A 15,384-nucleotide genomic window follows, 5' to 3' on the forward strand; every position below is an offset into this window, starting at 1 on the left:
CCTATGGATAATTCATAGTCTAAATATTTTATGGCACTGATGTCAGTATTTCATATTCAGACAGACATTAATCAGACCTACAAACAATAATAATGGCCATCTGGGAGCCCTGTCAAATCTCTGCAGTGTTAGTGCTGACACAGAGCTGTGAAATTTAGAGAGGAAGTAGAGGTCTGCTCTGTTTTAACCAAATGATTCAAGAACTAATGTTAGCCAGAGTCCTTATCGTTTTCTTTATCCCTTCCCATCAGTCACCCATTTACATACGAATGTGCATGCACATGGTCACACATCGAGAAAACACTAACGACAAATCAAATAATGTACAGAGAAACTGAAGTCTTAAACAGATGTTTTTTGAAGTAGACATTAATCCTTTAATGACTTATGATTGTTTGAGAAGAAGCTGCATTTTAGGAAAAGCCTAAAAAACGTCTTAGATTGATAATTATTGTTATTGTTGGAAATGACTTGGCTTGTACTGTTTTGTGCTGTATTGCAGACCCATGCAGGCAGCTTGATTATTGATACGTGTTTACATGGCCTAGCAGGTTAATGTCCTCTCAGCTGGAAAAGTTGGTTAGCTCTCAGGTGATCTACCTAACCTTATGTTACCTTGCTATTTTGGTAACACTGCATGTTCATTGGACATCCTGTTAAGCATCAGGGTACACAAATAATTGTCTAAAGTGCATGCTCAGTGACAGCCACTTTTAATGGGTGTCTTTTCAAATATTGTGGCTATTGTTAAACAGAAATTTCTGCTTGTGTTCTTCTCTGCATAATGAGAAATCTATATTTTGAAAATTAAGCTAATGAGATTGGACACACATGCCTCCTGTTGTAGAGACAAGTTAAGAATCAAAACTCCTAATTAAGACTAAACAACTCAACAGCCATTTTAGCTTCCTCCACATTCCTACATGGATTACATATGGTGGATTAATTACAAAACAATAAGCAGTGGAAAGTGCAAGTTGGTCACCCTGGGTTGACTTTCAGGAGACAGAAGACAGAGCGGCCAAATTTGGGAGGGAAAGGCGATAAGCTGCTTCTTTGCTGTTTGTCCCCTGGGCCTCTATTTATCATTCAATGTGAGAATTTCCTTGATGAAAGTCAAGGTTGTTTGTGCTTGCTCTGTCTCATTGGGATGCCTGTTTTTCCACCAGCAAGGTTGAAAGGTTGATTTTCCCCTCCAAAGAGATGCCTAGTTTGGAAAGTCCAGGCTAGATTCTTTTAATGACGTCTCAAAAGATCCTGATGATTTTTCCACTTCAGGGCCATTTTGTTCTGTACATTAGTAAAGAGCTGAATATACAAATGTACTGCTTGTTTAAAGGAGCAATAGAACAGCATGAATAAATACAGTGTCTGGGTCTGTTGCATAATCATGTGGTAAAGACATAGAAAGCTTATATTACCATTTAATATTGTCTTTTAAAATAGCATAAGAGTGAAAAAAACACAGAGCATGGCACAAAAACAAGTACATTCATTTTCTTGAAAATAATTCACATCACTGTTATTTAGCATGAAAGCTGGCATAAATGTTAGGAATTTTGTTTTCCTAAGATTTTTTTTTTCTCTTCTGTCTATCTTGTCTAGCCACCCATTATTTTATTTTTGAAGGAACCTGATTATGGAATAGCTATGAGGTCTAGGCAACCTGTATTTAGTTTGATGTTTACTAGACTTTGAGAGATTCAATCTGTAGCAGGGGGCCTGTATTTACACTTTGCTCTAGAACTATATAAAAACAATGCTGTACTCAGATGGGAAAAAGGAACTGGCAATGGAAAAGAAATAGGAAGAAGGTTTTGAATGTTGGAATGGGAAACACACACACACCCATATACACACAAATGCATGAGATTGCGCCCCGACAACCCCCATTTATTGATCTTCTTCAGCATTTAAAATCTGGTCACTGCTGCCACAAAGGCTTTTTATTTTAGCTGTGCTGGCAAAGCCTGCGCCACGCTAAGCCAGAATTTTAAATATTTAACTCCTAAGGAACACCATGAGAAATGACAAGGATAGAGGAAAAACAAGTAGGAAAGTAGTTTTGAGCTGTGCAATGGCTTTTTTGTTCTAAACCACACACTTTTGATATGCATTACACTTTTTTCATTAAGTTTTTATCTGGATTTCATGGGTATTGAATATTTCTCTCAAGAAAAAATTACAGTAAAGAAATAGGCATTAACTTTGAATCAAAAACATAGCCTTACATTGATAGCAAAGGCTGAAATGCTACCAGTCATTGGACAAGCTGCTGTTTTTAGCATTTTGAAGTTAAAAGAATATTTATGCATAGAGGGGTGACTCAGTGATGTCTAATCCACAGAAGCCCTATAGCATGTAGTCTTACAATCTTTTTCTCAGACAATAGCGTTTCCCTTTTTTCTTTCTCACTGCACACAAAACAAGGCATTAAAAATTTAATTTCCCCTTTTTTTCTTAGGAAATTCTGTGTTCAGTTAGTCCCAGGTGGTGTGGAGGAAATGATCTGACTAGCTCTGTTCACACTGCATTTCAAAATAATTTGTCTTGAAAAGGTCAAAGCACATTTCACTGATTTCCAAATGCATCCATATTGTAGTGAAAATTTACGTTGCATTAACATTACTTATTAAGAAACACCACAAGGCAGTCAAACCACAAGGGTTTCCTCATCCAGTTGAACCTGCTGCTGCTGTTGTTTTTCTCTTGTCCATTTATGAAAGTCTAGCCTGCTCAGGCTGTGGTATTGTCCCATTTTCCCCCTCTGTCTGTCTGTGTGTCTCTCTCTCTCACTCTGTCTGTCTCTCCCGCTTGTGCTCTCTCTTTATGAACGATGACACTGAGAGACAGCTGTAACGTGAGACGCCTCTCGATCCTGGCAGGGGCTTCGAAGACGAGGCAGAAGGGAGGGAGAGGGCCTTTATCTGAGACTGGGGGTGCTGACCTCCCTCATTCCCATTCTCTTTTTTTCTTCCTTTCTCTCCCTCTCTCTATGTCTGCTAGCATATCCCATCCTTCCCCCACCAACTGGAGACCGCAGTCTTAAAAAGTGTAATGTAAAGCACTGCAGAAAGCTGATGAATGAAATATTGCTGTGTTGCTGTATACACCATTTAGAGCTGGATGTTGCTTTAAATTCCTAGCATCTCTCCATCTTTTGTTTGACTTAGATGGATGCATCTTATGCCATTTACAGAACACTATATAGTTATGACATTTAAATGACATATGTTCATTATGTGTATAAGTACACTTTATGTGTCTGTGTGGATGTAGAAAACATCTACACATCCCCTGGACTCAAGGCTTGGGCTGCTAAATCCTCTGTGAGAGCTCCCGTGTGTAATCCAAACATTTAGAGCTAATTTAAGCATACAGGCAGGAGCAGCATCCTTTAGGAAACAACAGCTCTCACTCTCTCTCCATCCTGCACTGTGAGAATGTGTGTGTGTGTGTGTGTGTGTCTTGTCGCTGGAGGGAAATGAAAGCACTCAATCATTCACCTGTCAGAGTTCTTCAAATACTGTCTGTAACACACAAGCACACACAAACATGTTTGTCTTTCTATAGTTGTGAGGACATTTGTGTTGCAGTGCATGTCTTAACCCCTACCCTAACCTTAACCTAAATGTAATTCTGATCTAATCCTATAATGAAGTCATAACCCTAAAACAACCCTTTGAGGATGAGCCAAAATGTCCTCAAAATGATTGAACCAAAATGTGTCTGTACAACTATAGAAGGACAAATTTGTCCACACACATACACACACAGAGAGACATATGTGCATACACTTCCCCCTGAGGGTTTGACAGGACGGAGCCTTTATTGACTCCCTTGATCAAGGAGACAGCAGATCCATTTACTAGAAGCTCCACACACACACACACACACACACAGGCATTGAAATCAAAGTGGATTCACATCTGCTCTCCACACAGATCCAACCGTAACCTTTTCCTCACTTATAGCAAAGCTGGTAGTCATTTAAAACTGTAGCTGCATTGGATGTTGAATTTTGAAAGCAACTACTAATAGATGCGTTTTTCATATCCGGGTATAAAAGTAGTTTCCTGGTTATAGTTACAATGTCATCACACCAAAACACTTCTGGTTTGCCTCCTCAGCACTGAGTGTTATTGTTTGAAGGGAATCACATAGTGATCAAAGCCCAGCCTGGGTTATAGGCATGTTCTATTGGCCTTGGTCCCAATGTTGTCCAGTTGGACATTTTTTGTGCTGAGTGTTGTGTAAGGCCAGTTTGCCAAGAGGGTGCTTGGAGGAGATGTGACAGCTGTATTGGTCATGGCTACTCTGACCTTCACAAGTCATCTTGATGGATCATCAAGGCTGTAACGATACATTGAACCTGTTGTTTAGGCCTTTGCTAGCCTGATTATTCCTGATGAAGATCTGGTCACATTCTGTACCAATATTGTTGTTTCAAATGATACTGTTGACTACCAGAGAGGTCATGTAGGTGAAATATTTGAAAGAGATTTATATTTCAAAGCAAGAAAAGGAAGTGGATTACCTAATGCATCAATGGCCTGTAAGCTATTAAGGGAAGAGTTATCATGGCAACACAAAAACATGCATACATACACAGACAAAAAGAGAGAGACACACAACTAAGCCAAGCATTCATATACATTCTAGCTTTCACAAATGGATTGCACTAATGTTCTGAGCTTTCCACTAGTCTCAAAGTGATTTCCTACTGTAACCCTGTCCCTTGAGAAACCACTTGCTCCATCAAGTCAGGGAAGAAACCATTTAGTGGAATGACTAACACACGCATGGTAAATTCACCTATACATAGGCTGTGAGGATTTGAACTACACTTAGACAAACGTTTTTCACAAAAGTTATTTATTCATCTACTCCCTCCTCATTTTGCCCCGAACATACACTTACTTACATACAAAGGTACTTGCACAAAGATTCCATTTTGTCAGCTTTCAGCCCCAGATCATGTAACGATAAAAGATGCTGCCCTGCAGTTAAACACTGCCAGTAAATCACAGGGCAAAGAAAGCTGGGAGAAGCACTTATTTTTAAGCAGCATGAGAGACCACATTGGGGGGGAAGGGGTTGAGATAGATAGGGTAAGACAGAGAGAGAGAGAGAGAGAGAGAGGGGAAGAGAGAGGTTCTTTGTGCACTGTGTACTGGCATTGTGTGTGATGAAGAGATGAATCACTGCTATTTAGGGATTGGTTTCCTGCAACTGATTGTGTGACGACTCAGTGGCGGACAGATTGTCAAGACTTGCCTGTTTTGTTCTGGGGGCTTCAGAAAAATGTCTGCAGCCAAGTCTCACTTGCTCTCTCCCACAGGGCCTGGTGTGCCAGAGATCAACAGAGACAACACAGACAAACACCTCACCAGTGTTGCTCTTCTAACAAGGCATCAAATATTAAAAAGCAAGGGTTTTAGGCCAATCTCAATATGTGTATTTTCAGAGTACACTTGTTTTCCATGCTCGAGTACTGAGTTTTTTTGTTGCAAAGGCTCACACAAAACAAAGTGTGACCTTTCTTTCTTTCTTTCTTGCTGTCTTTTTCTTCTTTGTCTTTTTTTGTGTGGCTGGTAAAAATGTCCTGTCTTCATGTTGAGCCCTATGCCGATCCCTAATAATAGCTGTATGACTCCTAAAGTAAAGTCAACATCTGTGTGGCTGAGGAAAGGGGGTAGATCAGCACAACCAAACAAGACAATTTAGAGGGATGTCATAATAGTACTGTATTGTACATAGTCTATGTACAACCATGACTCAACTGTGAATGGAGGTCATAACTTTACAGATAGTTCCTGTTTTTGTTTTTGTTTTTTTTCATGTTAATTAAATGGAAATTAGCAAGTAATTACTTTTATAAAATCTAATTTGTATTGTAAAGTAAATCACCAGCATAACCTAGTGCAGTAATTAGTTACAAATAGTTATGTGTCACTTTTAAAACCTGATGATTACATATATAATTTCACTCAGGTAATGATTGGTGAACAAAAGTTGAACCTTTTTTGTATTTTAGTAATTATTTTAATTACAGTGATTCTATTATTTAATAGTAAAAATTATTTTGACATTTTTAAAAAGTTATATTTATCATAAAACTTATCATTATTGTGATAATCAATATTTAATTTAGGTAATTTTTCAAGCAGACACCTTCCCTTGTTCCAGTTGTGAAGATATTAGACTGGGTGTAAAGGCTCAGGAAAAACTCAGAAAAAAAAAGTTTTATACTTCTACTACTGATGTAAAACTAAGATCTTACTGTAAAATGGGGTTAATAGACTAACAGCCAGATTTTCACTCAAGCAAATGATGGCAGACAGCACAGGCTTTCTTATCCAGTGTAATTCACCTGCCTCATGGCTGGCAAATCATTTTCTGTGCTGAAGCCCTATGAGCAAAGCTCCTTTAATCATCCACTAATAGGTCTTTATGAAAAAACTGAAGATGAATTCAGCCTTCCTGGCTCTCTGTTATCGTTATCACTGCAATGAGTTATCAAAGTATTTGTGTGTGTCTGTAGTCAGTGTGTCTACTTCTCTATTTGTCTGTCTGTCTTTATAAGAGTGTTACTAATGAAAGGAACTATTTCAGTTCGATCAGTGTGGTTATCATCAACACAGGCTGGGTGATTTCTGTTCAGTGATAAATTGAGCTGCAATGATAGATGTGCTACAGACTTTGACATGACTGGAGGGCATCTGGTAAGTCAAAATCACTAAGGCTCATGAATTGCTTTTTATCGTTCCAACAAGTGACATTTACAGGAATAACTTAAAGTCTGAAGTGAAAACTGCAGCTTTTTAAAAATCGTGTGCAATATTTGGTCCCTAAATTACAAAAAGCAGAAATATATCTTTGTAATAGATCATGTTCGTGTCGATAAAGCATCCACCAGACTTGGTTCTGTTTCTGTTGACCAGATGGATGTGTTTACTGTCAACAAAACCTTGTTAGATAGCTACCCACTCTCGCTATAAGGCTGTGTGTGTATGTGTGTCAGGAAATATCTATAAGACTGCTTCCCTGTGTCTGTGTATACAGAGGCTTCATGTTTCTATGTTCTTTTTTTTTGATGCCATCTAATGCTGACACATGTTCTAACATTGTTAATGCTGTAGCTCAAAATTCTTCTACAGAATTTTGTCAGTCAGAGTAGACTTGAGAATAAGTGTATATTAGCATAAATAAATACAAGTAAAATCTCTGTGTGTCTTTGTAGTAAGATATCCATAAGAGGGTGGCATCTGTTATGGTGAGCTACTTAGATTAGGCTCAGGCTGTAAGAGCAAAGGAGGGCCTTGGAGACAATACATGAGAGATGGGCGTGAGAACAGTGGCGAGGCTTGCTTCTCTGCAAGAACTGTCTTGTGTTTGGGGAAAATATCCTCACACTCAAAGCTCCAATGTCTAGATCCATTTCTAACAAACAGGTTTTGCAAGAAAGGGCTTGGGGAGAAAGAGACTTTTTGTGTGTGTGAATATCTAATTGTGTGTGTGTGTGTTTGTGGGTGTGTGGGTGTGTGTGTAGCCACAGCTGTTTGAGACGTCACCGTATCTTTTGTTTGATGTGTTTTGAAAAACAGGAATACTAAGCTGTGTAACTGTAACTTTAATATACAAGTAGTTATAGGTGCTCAGTCCCTTCAGGCACATTCTTACATTCTTACTCTCAAAAATTCAGCATTATTTCAAAACTGCATGTAAATGTAGCCATTTTACTATAGTACAAATCAAAGGATACTTGGAGACACATTTTATTCCTGTGACTCAGATTGTATTTTTATCCTGTACCACAATGATATTTTGTTTCTGCTTTTTCTCCAGGTGTTAGAGCAGTTATGTCAAAGAGTTGAAGACATCTCAAACAGTGAGTACACAATGTACTAAAATATATTCACATCCCCTATTTTCCACTCTGTGCTCTGTGGTATATATAGTATTTGCCTTTTACAGAACAGTTGATGCATGACATTTTGAAACATATATTGTTACACACTTCTGCTTTTACAATTTTTTCATGGCATGCCAAAACAAACTTGCAGACTTCTCCAGTTTCAGGCCTAATTTGATTTTCATTCATTCAGTGAAAGAGGATGTTTTTTCTCTCCCAATTAAATTTAACAAGAGCAACTTGAAAAGCAGTTGTTATGATTACGTTACAAATTTAGTTCATTCAGCGAATCAAGCAATTAATTAGGTTTCTCCCATTCTAATCAGAATATTTGTCTGAAACATACACGCCTAATAAACATCCTTTGAGTTTGCTATCTGTTCAGAGCCAGTGGCGAATGTAAGTGGTTGTTAACTGTGCCCTGCAGTGCTTCTAGGTTAGAAACTTGGATTGTGTTGTTTATATGTGTTCTTATATGCAGTTTTACTCTTCTCCTTCCTCCATGTCTTTCTTTCTTTCTTTTTTTCTCTGTTTTCTCACTCTGTTTGAGAGCTAGCTGTACTCAGGGGCGCGGTTGCATCCTCAAGGCTTCACTTCACACACACCAAGGTGGCAGTTTGTTGTTCCGCACACAGACAATGACTTGCACTTTTCTCTTCTGTCTGACTTGATGGCCTTGTGCCTGCAAGTGTGTAATCAGATCAAATGGGATTTATTTTTATAGAAAGCTTTTTACTGAATGTAGAGCTCAAGCAAATACTTGTTTCACCTGTAACTAGTCAGCCTCATGTGTTACCAGGCCTGATTGTATCAGGTCTAACATTTAATGCTTCATCTATAGCTGTGAATGATGCATTATGTCCCCTGGAGGTTGCTGCAAGCTGGTTGTATCATTTGTGATAAGTATTGATGAGGCCTCCCTTGAGGAATAGATTTCTAGGGGGGTGTAGCCTTGTAGCTCAACCCCCACTGCTGGCTGCTCTTAACTGGTGTCTTGGCTGCCTGACTCTTCCTGCAGCCCCATAGAGAACATAGTACAGCAGAACACTGGCAAAGATGGAGCTCATCCAAACAGCTATGTTGTAATTAGCTGACATTTGTTGCTTGGAAGACAAGAGAAGGAAAAAGGAAAGAGCTGCTCAACTCAAACACCCAAAGGAATATGCAAATGTTGAGAGTGAGAGAAAACGAAAGAAAGAAAGAGAATTTTGTCTAATAGCACATAGATATAATTATATTACATTCACATATGTGTGTGCGTGCGTGTGTCTTTGTATGTAATTGTGTGTATGAACCCATTGAACTTTATATGAGTATTCTTGTCAGCATTTTGCCACTAGAAGGCACAAACCATTGGTCTCTTCCAAAGACTAATAAACATATAAGGATAAGAATGACTAACCAGGACACTATTTATACAAAGAGATAATACCTTTGTGTGCTGTTTAGTGTTCTTGTTTTGTAGAGCATGTCTTAACATATTCAACTACATCAGCTAGGCATTACAGCACGAAGCCACACAGTACCCACATGAAGCAGCCATCCACGACCGGGCGGATTCTCTGGTTCCAGGAAGGTTGTGTGTGTGTGCTTGTGTGCATGCATTCAGGGGAGAGTGCTGTAATGCATGTGGACTATCTATACTTAAGCCAAGGTGCTGTGTGAAGGAGCAGCAGTGCTTACACAGCCCCATCTGTTTGATCCAAGCTTGAAATGCAATGCCTTTTAATGACAAAATACTGTGTCGCTGGGAGGTGTGCAGAAAAGGGAGGAGTGTGCGAGGGTGTGTGTGTTGTGTGAGTGTGAAATAGAGAGGAATAAAGGGAGAGGGAGAAGGAGAGAGAAAAACATCTCGAAGGTCAGGAGCAGCGGGCGGCCGTAGGGGAGAGACACGTGAGACAGAGATAGTCTTGCGTCAGCCCCACAGCAGTCTGCTCTTCGTGCTTGTGTGTGTGTGTGTGTGTGTGTGTGTGTGTGGGTCCTGTGGGGCCAGCATTTCCATCCGCATCCCACCGTGTGCTTTAACAGAAAAGCATGCCTGTGTTTAGATAGAACGATAGATAGATAGATCGATAGATTAGATTTATGCATGTGCGTTGTTAATTATAAATTACTTTGAAGCAGTCAGTCATTGAGCTACAGATAATTTTTATATGAATCTTGTGACAGTGGAGGGGGAAATTACACCTTCTAGCCTGAGGGGAAAGATTTTGAGTGTCTCAATGCCTGTCACAAAACCTGAATAGGGTTTCATCAATCCTAGCAACTACTATCATTTTTCAGCTTTTATTCATGACCTCTTTTGTTTTTCACAGTGTCTGTTTCTCAGTGCCCTTTAAACTGGCACTCAGATTGGAGAAGTGCTAGAGATAACGCCTAAACATTTAGTACTTTGTACTTGCCTTAGAGCTAAGATTGTTAAAAAGCTGCTGCAGGATTGTCCTCGGGTTAGGGAGCAGAGTAGATTCAACAGACACACTCCAGCATTAGTTTGGGCTTACCCATCCATGTCACTATCTATTTCGCTCTCACTCCCACTCTCTGCCCACACATACATGCACACATACAAACCACTCTGCTTGTTGCCCTCTCTGGGAAAGCTCACAGCTTGGGTTCTTTAGCTCCTGTTTTGTCTGGCCCTCCATTCAAAATCGGCCCCCTCATGACTACGCACATTATCATCTGGGCAGGCAGCCCCCAAGTGGACTGAGGCTCCCTGGGTGCTAACAGTGATTCATGGTACAAGGGTCTGTAAAAGAGCAGCTTCACCCCACGCTGCAGCCCTTCATGGGGACAAGGAGAGCAGAGGCTGTTTGGCAGTGGGAGCAAATCAAAAGTCTGGCTAGAGGACTAAACCCCATTGAGACCATGTGGGCCAAGGGAGGCATAAGAGGTGTTTGTGTGTTTTGTCCTAAAGGGGAGCTGTTGGACATGCAATGCTGAGTTTTTAGTCTCACAAAGTAACATTATTGTTTGCCAGTAATTTATGAAACACAAGCCGTAGACCTTTAAAACCCATACATCACAAAACTTTTAAACCCATGCAAACGGGATTGCAATTTGAGCTCCTTGGACTCAGCCCTAGTGCCTATTTCACTATTAGGTTTGAAAACAGGAGATGATCAAGCCATGTAAACCTACCAATAACATTATGCTCATGCTGAGTGAAATATCTTGTCTTTCTAATCACTTATTTTTGCTGGGCTGTTATTTAAATACAAAATTACTGATATCTTCATGAATATCATTTTTGGGACTATATGTGTACTTCAGAAAGAGAGGCTTTCTATTTTAAGAAACATTATTTGGCCAAATCAGGAATCTTTGGGATTTATCCATGGTTGTCCACATAAGTTTGCAACAATTAATCTCTCACAGGGGTTATTGGGTTTAAAGGTTAAACCTTACTTGTATGCAATGACTTATTTACTTTTGTGTTGACTGAGTGTACTTTATCATGGAAATACTTAAGCAGCACGCTTGCACACACATAGGGACACACACACACACACACACACACACACACACACAGAGCTTTCATCCAATGCCAGCTGTTGCCCTATTAAAGCTTTTAGGTTTATCTGATGCATATGGCCAAACCACATTACTTCAACTGCCTTTATTCCTCTGTCTCTGTCACACCATTTCATCTTCTTTCTTGACATCCTCTGCAGTTTACACACCAAACACATGTCCACTATGGAGCTGATTTTCTGATTACAGTGTATGCCTGTGGCTGGGAATAGTTTGTCCCTACTGGGCCTGTGTGTCCCGGGGCCTGTTTACCAGGCCAGGTTGTAACCTGGATACAGCTGCAGTCCAGAGGAACCATTAGCAGTGCCAGGAGCCCCCCCCAGCTCCCAGTGAGAGCTCATTACTGTATTTGTGCCGTCACACTTCTCCTGTGAAACACAGCAGTCTGCCTGGTGAAACTAGCCAGGACATCAAGCCTCGGGGAAGCCATTATGGCTCCATTTGGAGTTGAGTGAGAGATGGGAACATACAGAGAGAGTGATGTTTCAGTAAAGGAGGATAACAAATACTAAGAATGATATTAATCATTAAACACATCCAGCTTTCCCTGTACTTAACTGCAGGGGTGTAAGTATCTGTGTTTATTGGATTTGATTTGCTCTTTGTCCAGTGTCTGTGGGTGCATGTGTATGTATGCTCTCTAAGGCTGAGTTCAGCTGTCTAGTGTGTTGTGCAGATGGCTGAGTTGGGGCCCGCTGAATGAGATACTCTTTTCTTTCCTTTCTATGTGTTTTTGTGTCCTCCTCCTCTCCTTTCCTCTCTAGCCTTTTCTGCTGGGTTTCATTAACCAGTTGCATCCCTGGCTGCCTTCTATCTTTCATTACTGCATCTGCTGAGGGCCATCTTGGGCAGAGGAGAGTTCTCCACCACTCTATTTTCTCTCTCCCTCCTCCTTTATGCGTCTCTCAGGGCTCAGTGCAGGAGCAATACGCAGTGGCTTTGGAATGAAATGTCTCTTAACCGAGCCATGTGCCCCGGAGCTACGGTAATTGCAGGTGAAATTCAGCTTCCTCTTTAAAATGCCATCTCTCATTTCCAGTTACCGGCCCCCTCCGTATCTCTCTCTCTTTTTCTGCTTCCCTCCCCTCCTGCCTCTCTCTCCCTCTGGCTGTCTTTCAGAGGCGTGTGAATCCCTCAGCCCCTGTCGCGTCTCTCTGCCCCAACAGACACTCCCACAATGCACAGCGCTGATGGATGCACAGTGATATCAGCCATGCAGAGGAAAGGGAGGGCCGCTGCTTAGACACATAGACATTCAATATATGTGTGTAATAGAGAGAGAGAGAGAGAGAAATGGATAGAGAAAGAGAGGGTACACAGTATATGTAACAGAAACTGAAAGTGTGTGTTTGTGAGTGTGAAACAGTGAGCATGTACGTGTGCGTATATGAGGGGAAAAGAAAAGTGTTGTGTTTGTTTCATTGTGCACGCGTGTGTATATTGTCAGCAAGGCGTGAGCTGTGTAGAGGTGACATCAAGGTGAACGCGGTGTGCAGAATGCTCTGTCGACTCGGGAGGCAGCAAATGGCTCTGTGGCAGATGGACTCTTTGTCAGGGAAGAAAAATGGCAGCTCAAGAGTGTCAGAGAGCCCCCCCCCCCCCTCTCTTTCTCGTTTTCTCTCTCTCTCACTCACACACACACACACACACACATAAAAACACACCACTTTCTGTCTGAGTCTACCTCCGTGTGTTTTCGTATTTTGCACAGTTGGTCATACGCACACAATAAAAGACATTCATAGTTGCACGCACACACACACATGCACATACTGACATATACAGTGCCCCCCCCCCCCCCCTTAGTGAGTCGAGCTAGCGGGCGGTGACCTTCCCCTGCTTGGAGGGTTCCCTGCCTGTTTGATCAATTATCTCTCTACCATTGTTTACCAGGAAGCAGAAGTAGAGAGGAGAGGAGAGAAGGCTCAAAATGGCCACTGTCAGGTGGAGGGATCCATTTCCCTGCCAACATGGGGGTGGGGGTTAGGGAGAGACAGAGAGACCAAAGCTGCAAAGCATTCTCAGAGGAAAGGGCGGAGCGTTGTTCCCTGGCAGCTGGGAAGACATGACATTTTAGTGAAGGTACTTGTCCTGACAGAGGTTACAATCTGTGATGCTGAACATTATCTGTTAAAAGGTGGTTGTTAGAACTATAAAGTTTGGATAATAAACATTAGCTGTTTGTATTTAGCACACAATTCACTCCTGCATGATGTTTTAAAATGTTGTTACCACAATTTATGACTGCATATGCACACATGTGTATGCATAATGCCCCAGTATTACAGGTAGTCTTTCTATTTTTAGCATAGAGAACTAGTGGGGGGGCACATACTCTAAAGGTCAGGTGGCAGAGAGAAAAAAACGAGTGGGAACAAATGATGCACTAAGCGAATGACACTCTGAGGTCCTGCTTTAATATGTATGTATCGCAGGTTGATGGCTGATTTCATTAGCGCTGCTCATTGTTATGCATAGATTGTCCTCCTGCAGCAAAATGAATATTGTATTCACATGCGCTCACACACTCACACTCTCCCACACACAACACTGCGTTTTCCAGGGAATATTGTATGTTTGGATTTTGCAGAGGATTTGAAGAAAAGGGTGATGTTTCCACAGGCTGTTAACTGTGTCGTTTATAATTAATACAATTTACAGCGCTGTCATAATAACAAAGGTTTTGGGTGCTGTTGTGGAGAATTCCTGTCAGGTAATTTGTGTGATATAGGGGTCCTTGTTGTGAATTATTTCTAAAGTAGCAAAGAAAGGCTGTCTTAGTCTAAGTGACTTGAGCAGAATAAGTCATGTTGTGTCTGAGAGTTCTGATTACGTCACTTCAATCTACCTAAGTCTGTGTGTGTGTCTGTGCGAAGAAGGAATAGGCTGAGTGCACACCCATATTGTGTACAGTATATTTGTGACTTCTTGACTTTATTATGTGATTTTTGACTATATGCTCATACTCACAGTTTGATAATACATATGGTTTGATTGAAAGTGTCTGGCTGCCTCTTTCTAATCCTCCAAGATGACTGTGTTTCAGCAGGAATTCCAGTCCTTAGTGGGAGATGAGCAAATGTTCTGTGTGAGATATTAATAGCTATTGTGGGTGGAAAAAGGAAAAAAGCTTCTGCATTTTTCCATATGTTTTGTAAGGAAGCAGTCCAGATGGATTATCTCTTGTTCTGGAGCTTTCTGGGGCTTCAACCAGCTCAAGTCCAAGTCGTGTTGGACTTGCCAGACACACACACGCACACACACACACAGAATGTATTCATACTCCTCCCGTCTGAAGTACAACAGGCTATTACTGATTAACATGTCTAAACTCAGCCAGTTCAAAAAGCCACTCTAATTCCTTCTCTCTTGCTCTCAGATGAATCATAGATGACGTGACAGTCTTTCTTCCTAACATACCTCACGTTCCTCACAGTCACAGAAATATGTTTGTCGCCTTTCTATTTGTTGCCTGAGAAACCATGTTAGGTTGTCTTACATTTCACACTTGGTTTCATCCCCTTAACCCCTCATGCCCAGCGTGGATGGGGTGCTTGACCTCTTGAGTCATGGATGTTAGACTCATTGGCATCCCAAGGGCCACAGTTGGGCTTTATTTTGCCCAGTGATTGTCAGGATGTTCAAGAATAAACTTTCCTAGATCAAACAAAATAAAAATAAATCCAAATAACACGTTTGTCAAATTTTTAATTTGCAGACCCAGGTAAATTTGCAGATTTAGAAATGTCTTTTGCTTTTTAGACATCAACTATACTATTTATTCAAGTATTTGAAGATTTTTCCTTGTGCCAGAAAAACAAAGGTAAACACCCTTGCTTACTCCTTTCCTTAGTTACGCAAACATGTGCAGGCATAGGCACATTATGTGGTGTGTAAGGACATCATATTTTTGTAGTTTCACACCAGGTTGGCAT

At 40.8% G+C, this 15,384-nt stretch overlaps 1 protein-coding gene across 18 annotated transcripts in view; it reads left to right on the forward strand.

The window, feature by feature from the left end:
- baz2ba (bromodomain adjacent to zinc finger domain, 2Ba) overlaps positions 1-15,384 on the forward strand; it is a 65,696-nt gene that overhangs the window by 4,410 nt on the left and 45,902 nt on the right. For 15 of the 18 annotated variants that reach the window (XM_067496089.1, XM_067496090.1, XM_067496084.1 and 12 more), the window contains exon 2: positions 7,849-7,891. Coding sequence is in view for 13 of the 18 variants with exons in the window: in XM_067496084.1 (XP_067352185.1) it covers positions 7,849-7,891 (43 nt within the window). In the remaining 5 variants the exon portion in view is untranslated. Of the gene's footprint in view, positions 1-6,702; positions 6,726-7,848; positions 7,892-8,471; positions 8,525-12,425; positions 12,445-15,384 lie in introns of those variants that run through there. The other 3 variants (XM_067496092.1, XM_067496085.1, XM_067496088.1) reach the window with 3 other exon arrangements.

The sequence above is a fragment of the Channa argus genome, chromosome 2 (genome assembly GCF_033026475.1).
Source record: "Channa argus isolate prfri chromosome 2, Channa argus male v1.0, whole genome shotgun sequence".
NCBI classification, from domain to species: Eukaryota; Metazoa; Chordata; class Actinopteri; order Anabantiformes; family Channidae; genus Channa; species Channa argus.